Genomic DNA, 7,029 nt, shown 5'->3' with positions numbered 1-7,029 from the left:
TGAACCCGGTTAAGCACTGGAGGATGTCCATGAGCCAACTGCCATTACAGTCCGTGGAGATCTAGGAAATACAGCTGATGGAGAAGAGAAGGAGAGGGACTTGGCTCCATCTGGGCAGCTGACTACCTCTGTAGGTGCTGTGGACATAAGGAAAAGGGAAGGTTTTAGTTCTCCTAACTGTAAACATCTGCTGTCATTTCCCTCTACCAAAGGAATTCCCCTCCAGGCTCCAAGAGGATCCCCCAGATGCTGCCTTGTCTCTCAGCATTGCTCCATTAGAGCTTGCACTCACCTGCACATAGCTTGGACAAGCTCCGGTGTCACCTCGAATGTCACCAGATGTTCCCACCTGAACAACTCCCTTAATCTCCATTAACTGACATGAGAGCTGAGACAAACAGCTCACATGCAGGTGCCTATTCTATGTGCACAGGGGAACAGGGGCAAGAGGAATTCCACCTCCAGTGAGTTTATAGAGTGCCCGGGAGAGAGCTGAGTCCTCTTCTAGCCCCAGGATTTCAAACCCAGGATGGGATGTCTTGAATGACCCAAGTGAATCCCTTCCCTCAGCAGGGTTAGAGGAGATCCCTCCCTGTACGTTTCTGGGTGTCCTGTCTAATGATGGGACAAGGAACGGGGATTCTCATGCCTAAGTGTGTCTCTGAAAGGAGAAATGTCACAGCTGGAAAGAAGTCTCTCTCCCCAGCTATGGGAGGGAAGATGAGTGATCCCTTCAGCCTGTTTCAGGGCAGGTTCCCCTGGAGCCCCAGGGACACCTGGAGGGAGCCCAGAGGGGGCAGAGAAAGTGCCGCCTTGGACTGGTCCTCTGCTGCTGAGCTGGGCTGGGCTCCTGGGATGGAGGGAGGGAGCTGATGGCAAGCGGGCAGCGCTGCAGAGAGACAGCTCTGGCCAGGAGCAGCTCCTCTGCAAAGCGCAGCAGGGCTGAGGGCACTGCCTGCAGGCACCGAGGGGAGAGGAGGGAGGCAGAGAGAGATTAAAGGCGGTGTGCAGTGGGAGAATGCTGAGACCTCACCGGCAGCAAATTCTTCACAGTCCTCTATATGGTAAGTCTCTGGGTGCGGGGCATTTATCTCCTAGAGCTGGCACATCCCACGGCCTCTACGATCTGTCAGAAGTAATCTACAGTTTCCATAGCGTAGAGGAGAAGGACTTGCTCCAGAGCAGGGCTTCCCTGCGGCACCGTCAGAAGGACAGGGCACGTTCGCTGCCTTCTCCCAGGGATGGCTGCAGGGCTGTGAAGGTGGGTGTGCAGCCAGGGGTGCCCAGGGCTGTCCTTCAGAGCAGGGTCCCTGTGTCCCGGGGGCTGTGTGCTGGGGCAGGGACGCTGCTGTCTGCCAGGGTCAGCACTCAGCCTGCCCGGGGAGCTCCCCAGAGCGCTGTGGGGAGAAGCTGTGGGTGGAAGGAACAATCCCTGTCAGGGCAGGGTCCTTCTGCTGTCAAGAGGGTGTTGCGTGGGTCAGGGCTTCTCACAACTCCAGATCACCCCCAGGACATTTCCCAGGGGACTTTCAAAAGGAAGGTCAAGGCTGGAGTTACATTAAAGATAGAGCTTTCCACAGTCTGTGTACCTCAGTTACTCAGGAACATGAGCCCGGCCAGTGCCCTGCAAATAGGCAGGTTTCTGTAGGGCCAAGGTCAGTGCACAGTGGTTGGGATGGAGTCTGTGAGTGCTGACAGGGAAAAGATATGGGACAGGATAATTCTCCCAGGAGGAAAATGTCCAGGCAGCAGGGATATGATCAGGCAATGAGAGCAAACTAAAACCTGGCATGTTGCAGGAGCGAGAATTCAGAAAACTCACATCTCCAGATGACCCCCAAGGCATTGCCCAGGAGACTTTTCAAGGGGACGTTCAAGGCTGGGGCTGCCCACATTGGTCTGTGCATTCCTGAGTTAATGCTTTCAGTTTTATGGTGTTTGGACAGGTGGGAATGGAGATGGATCTGTCAGGTGTGGACAAAGCTCTAAGATTCATACATTTCTGCTCTGCAAGATTCCTGCTCCAGCTCACCCAGTCGATGTTTCCAGAAAAGACTCTCCAAAGGGAAGTTCAAGGAAGTTGCTGCTTGAGACAAAAGCTGCCTTTCTGAACGCCTGGTTTCAGTTTTCTGCTATTTCAGAGGGAACGTGAAAATGAAGCAGGCAGAGGTTCCTAAGCCATCTCTGTAAGAGATGTATAGGTTGCAGGGAACCTCAGCATGTCCCTCCCTCCTCCCTCCTCCCTCACGTGTGGACAGACCATCACCTTTCCAGCCTTACTAGGTTTGTTCCCACGTGCCCTGTAGCTTTGTCAAATGCAGAGGTGCCCCTGGGCAGTGCCCTGCAGCTGTGTGGTTTCTGCAGGGCAGAGATGAGTGCACAGGGGCTGCGATGGGGTTTGTCAGCACTGGCGTGGAGGAGATGTGGGGACAGAGAAACAGCTACTGGCAGGGACAACTCCAGGCAGCAAAGACATGGGCAGGGAGGGAGGGAACCGCTGAGGGAAACCCTGTTGCAGGGGAGATATGGGCACCTCCTGGCCATCCCCTGCAGTGCAGATGCAGATACCTTCCCTGAGCAACAGCCCTCATCTCTCCTCTCCCACCCAGCACAGCCATCAGCTCTCATGGCCGTGGGGTAACAGTCATGAGCTGCCTCCTGGACATCCAGACCCCCAGAGGCAATGTGTATCGCTCCTGCCACGTGCCCATTTCCCACTGCCCATCAAAGGGCCAAGAGCGGCTGCTCTGCGGTGTCTCTGCCTGGGAGACAGCTAGTCAAGGTGAAATCTTTTCTGCTTGCCTGTCGGTCTCTGCTCTGCCTTCACCTACCAATATGGTAATGGTATTTATCCTTTTCACTCCACCTAACCGTATGGCTCTTCTCCTTACTCTGGGGCTCTTGGGTATGTCAGTGTGGGGGGGAGCGGGTAGGGTTCAGCTGAGGGTCCTGCAGAGGAGGCGCCTGCATGGGAAAAGGTGCCCAAGACCCCTTCAAACTTGTGGGGCTCTGGTCAGTGCAATCACTGGGGCTGAGAAATGATCTGGCTCTCCCTTCAGGACTCCTGATCTTTACAGCACTTCAGCATCTCCCCAAGCTGTCCTTATAGGCATGGTGCTTCTGTCCAGAAGGGCACAGCTCTCTCACAGGAACCATGAGAGATCCAAGAGCCATTTTGAGAAGCTGCAGAGATGCTAACATCATGAACAGCCTGCTGGGCACCTTCATATGAGTGCAGCTGGCATGGAACCCTGCTTGTCCTTGGCTAGCAGGAAGGGGTGAGGTGTTCCTCAGGTGTTGGCACCCGCATCATGAAGTCCTGGGTCTGATCATTGGAGTCAGGAGCCAGTTCCTGCCCCGCTAGGGCAGGTTCATTCTCCTGTTGACAAGATGCTGCATGGGCTGCTCTCAGCTCCAGCTCACCCTTGTCCTGAGGAGATCTTTCAAGATGACGGAGAAGGCAAGGGCTACACTAGCAGGAGGGAGCCTTCCAGAGGCTGTGATTTCAGGTTCCTAATTGCTGCAAAAAAGAGAAATACTTTTTTTTATTTGTAAAGGGGACAGAGACCGCAGGCAGCTCCAACTTTACCTTTTCAGCCTCATCAGGGTGGGTCTGACCAGCTCCTGAGCAGCTGCAACCACGGAGATGGCCTGGGACAGTGCCATTCCACCAGGAGGTGTCTGCAGGGCAGGGATGAGTGCTCGGCTTGTGGGATGGGGTCTGTGAGCACTGACAGGGAAGAGAGGTGAGGGCACAGGAACAGCTCCCAGGAACAGCTAAAGGCAGCAGAGATGTGGTCGGAGTGAGAGGAAACTGCTAAGAGCGGTGGTATGCCACTCTGTCCTCTCCAACGCAGATGCCTCCCGCTGCGCAAGCCCCCCTTGTCTCTCCTCTCCAGCCCTGCAAAGTTCTCTACCCTCACGGTGTGGGATCTAGTCCACGAGTCACTTGTTGGCAGCTAGACCCCGGCTATTGGAGAGGTGCTCTTCTCCTGCCACGAACCCATCTCCTGCCGCCTGACGAAGGGACGGAGAGCAGCCACCCTGTGTTGTCGCTGCCTGGGAGGTGGCGTGCACCGCTGGGGAAGGTAAATGCTTTCCTGAGGGCCTGGCTGTCTCTCTTTCCTTGCCTCCCTTAAGGAAAAGGATCATGGTATTGCCCCACGTTTCTCCATCCAACCATCCATCCATCCTCGTCCTTGTGTTATAGTTGTTCTTCAAAGGGCTTTCAGACACCAGTCCTGAGGCTCCTGCCATGGAGGTGTCTGTGTGGGAGCATGGTGTCCAAGCCCCCTTCTAGCCTATGAGGCTCCAAGCATGCACTGTGAGAGGGTGGGGATTAGGTGATTCTCCTTTCAGGACACTCCACATTTAGGACCCTTGACTTTCTCCCTGGGGTATTCTGCTGAGAGGCCAGCTATCCTCCAGAAGGTCCTCCAGAAGGACACAGCACTGCTACGTGATATTTCTTTGTATCTGAAAGTTACCTGGAAAAGCTGCAGAGGTGCAAAGGCCGTGGAGATGCTGCCAGGCAGCTGTACGTGGGGAGCCTGAAGAAGAGCCGTGGGTTCTTGCAAGAATGGCAGTGCTGAGACCACCCTCAGCTATCAGCACCCACATCATAGAGCCTCCTCAGTCTGGTCATTGGAGCCAGGAGGTGTGTCAGCCTCTCTCCATCACCCTCTGCAGGTGAGGGCTGAGAAAGAGGAAGGACCTTGGAGACCTGCATTGGAAACTTCACCCTTCCACCCCCTCAAAAGTCTGGTTTCCTTTTCAGGTGACTTGAGAGTCTGATCATCCCTCAGCTGAGAGGGATGTGCAAAGCAGCTGGGAACAAGCCAGAAGGACAGGTCAGGCTTCCAGACTCTGCAGTGAGGCACAGACAGTCCTTCAGTCTCTCAGGACTCACTGGTGTATTCACCAGTGTTTATTCTGAGAGCCATGGACTTTTACCCCTTCCAAAAACATGCTCCTGGTGTGATGGGAACATCTAAAAACATACGTAATTCCATCAGTATGACCCTTTGTTGCAGCCCATCTTCTGGAAAATGGGGCATGAAGCAACTGAGGAGCCTTTCTGCATGATGGGTGCACTTCACCTAGGGGAGGAGGTGTTCACAGTGATGGTGCTGTTTCCTCACCCTCCACCCCCCTTGCTCATATTACTATGCCTGGAGATGCAGTGCAGGTGACAGACTGAAGTGAGAACAGTCTCTTTTTCAGGGGTGGCCGACTCAGACATTTGGCTGTGCAAGAAGTTAAAGGTGAAGAACTTTTATCCCTTGCAGGGATCTTGTCTCTCAGGAGCAGATGGACACGGGTGCCAATGTAAAGACTCACTACAGGGCTTGGAGAGTATTCCCGTATGGTCACTGCTACAAATCCTCCTCTCTCAGCTCAGGGCATCCATCCCCAGGGACCATCCCAAAAACGTGTGGCTGCTTACAGCCTCCATGTACCCACTGCTGTAGAAGAGGGCCGACTCCTCAGAGCCCTGGGGTGAGAAGCACCAGCACCGGGCACTCACCCAGCACAGAGCAGAGCTCAAGCCAGGGAGCTTAAGGTGCATCACCCTGATCAGGACAGACTGAATGTGTGTGTGCAGGGGTCCATGAGAAATGGAGCGTGTGTTGCTCAAGCTCAAGTTATACTGACCTCTATGTATCTTTTCATATTCAGACAGTGCCCAATGCTGAGAGACAGCAAATGTCCAACGGCAGTTCCAACACCCAGTTCCTCCTCCTGAAATTTGCAGACACGCGGGAGCTGCAGCTCTTGCACTTCTGGCTCTTCCTGGGCATCTACCTGGCTGCCCTCCTAAGCAATGGCCTCATCGTAACAGCCATAGTCTGCGACCACCGCCTCCACATGCCCATGTACTTCTTCCTCCTCAACCTCTCCCTCCTTGATCTTGGCTTCATCTCCACCACTGTCCCCAAAGCCATGGACAGTTCACTGTGGGACAACAATGCCATTTCATACCCAGGATGTGCTACCCAGATCTTTTTCTTTCTCTTCTTGATTGTAGGGGACTATTGTCTTCTCACCGTCATGGCCTATGACCGCTACGTTGCCATCTGCAAACCCCTGCACTACGGGACCCTCCTGGGCAGCAGAGCTTGTGTCCACATGGCAGCAGCTGCCTGGGGCAGTGGGTTTCTCAATTCTCTCCTGCACACGGCCAACACATTTTCACTACCCCTCTGCAAGGGCAATGCTGTGGACCAGTTCTTCTGTGAAATCCCCCAGATCCTCAAGCTCTCCTGCTCACACTCCTACCTTAGGGAAGTTGGGCTAATTGGGATCACTGCTTTCTTTGCATTTGTCTGTTTTGTTTCCATTGTGCTGTCCTATGTGCAGATCTTCAGGGCTGTGCTGAGGATCCCCTCTGAGCAGGGACGGCACAAAGCCTTTTCCACGTGCCTCCCTCACCTGGCCGTGGTCTCCCTGTATGTCAGCACTGCCATGTTTGCCTACCTGAAGCCCCCCTCCATCTCCTCCCCATCCCTGGACCTGGTGGTGGCAGTGCTGTACTCAGTGGTGCCTCCAGCAGTGAACCCCCTCATCTACAGCATGAGGAACCAGGAGCTCAAAGATGCCCTGAAGAAAGTGATTTCATGGAAATTTTTCAATACTGATAAACTTCCAGTCGTTCTCCGCAAATGACTCCCATACAGGCCTATGCTTTGTTTTATTACCTTTATTGTTATTGCTATTTGGGGTTGTTTGTTCATAGACCAATATTTGGGTTTCCTGTACTTCGTGTGCTGCATGAACCTACTCTGTCTCACCTGGAGCCCGTATAAAAATGTGTCTGTGTAACACTGGGTCCAGGCTGCCTCCCTCATAGCATCTCTGTAATAAAAAGGGGTCTTGCCCATGCACTGCCTGGTGGTTGGGCTGTTTTTCCAAACCTTGTGTCAGGAAGAGGCCCGAGATGTTGCACCTCAAGAGGGCCCATTGCTCCATGGTTTCAAGACAAAAAAGCTCATTGCCATGTTGTGACCTGGTAGAGGATTGGATTTAGGA

General features: G+C 53.8%; 1 protein-coding gene across 1 annotated transcript; it reads left to right on the top strand.

Moving 5' to 3' along the window:
* Window positions 1-5,706: 5,706 nt before the first annotated feature.
* Window positions 5,707-6,666, top strand: LOC132321367 (olfactory receptor 14J1-like). The gene has a single exon (XM_059834872.1). The coding sequence runs from the start codon at window positions 5,707-5,709 to the stop codon at window positions 6,664-6,666; it is 960 nt and encodes a 319-aa protein (XP_059690855.1).
* The last annotated feature ends 363 nt before the right edge of the window (window positions 6,667-7,029 follow it).

This window comes from Gavia stellata, unplaced genomic scaffold (assembly GCF_030936135.1).
Source record: "Gavia stellata isolate bGavSte3 unplaced genomic scaffold, bGavSte3.hap2 HAP2_SCAFFOLD_59, whole genome shotgun sequence".
In the NCBI taxonomy this organism is placed as follows: domain Eukaryota; kingdom Metazoa; phylum Chordata; class Aves; order Gaviiformes; family Gaviidae; genus Gavia; species Gavia stellata.
The sequence above is the reverse complement of the archived record's forward strand: the minus strand, read 5'-3'. Positions and strand labels throughout refer to the sequence as shown.

What these genes read in the sequence shown, in the direction of transcription:
- LOC132321367 (XM_059834872.1), top strand. Translation starts at nt 5,707, where the DNA reads ATGTCCAACGGCAGTTCCAACACCCAGTTCCTCCTCCTGAAATTTGCA.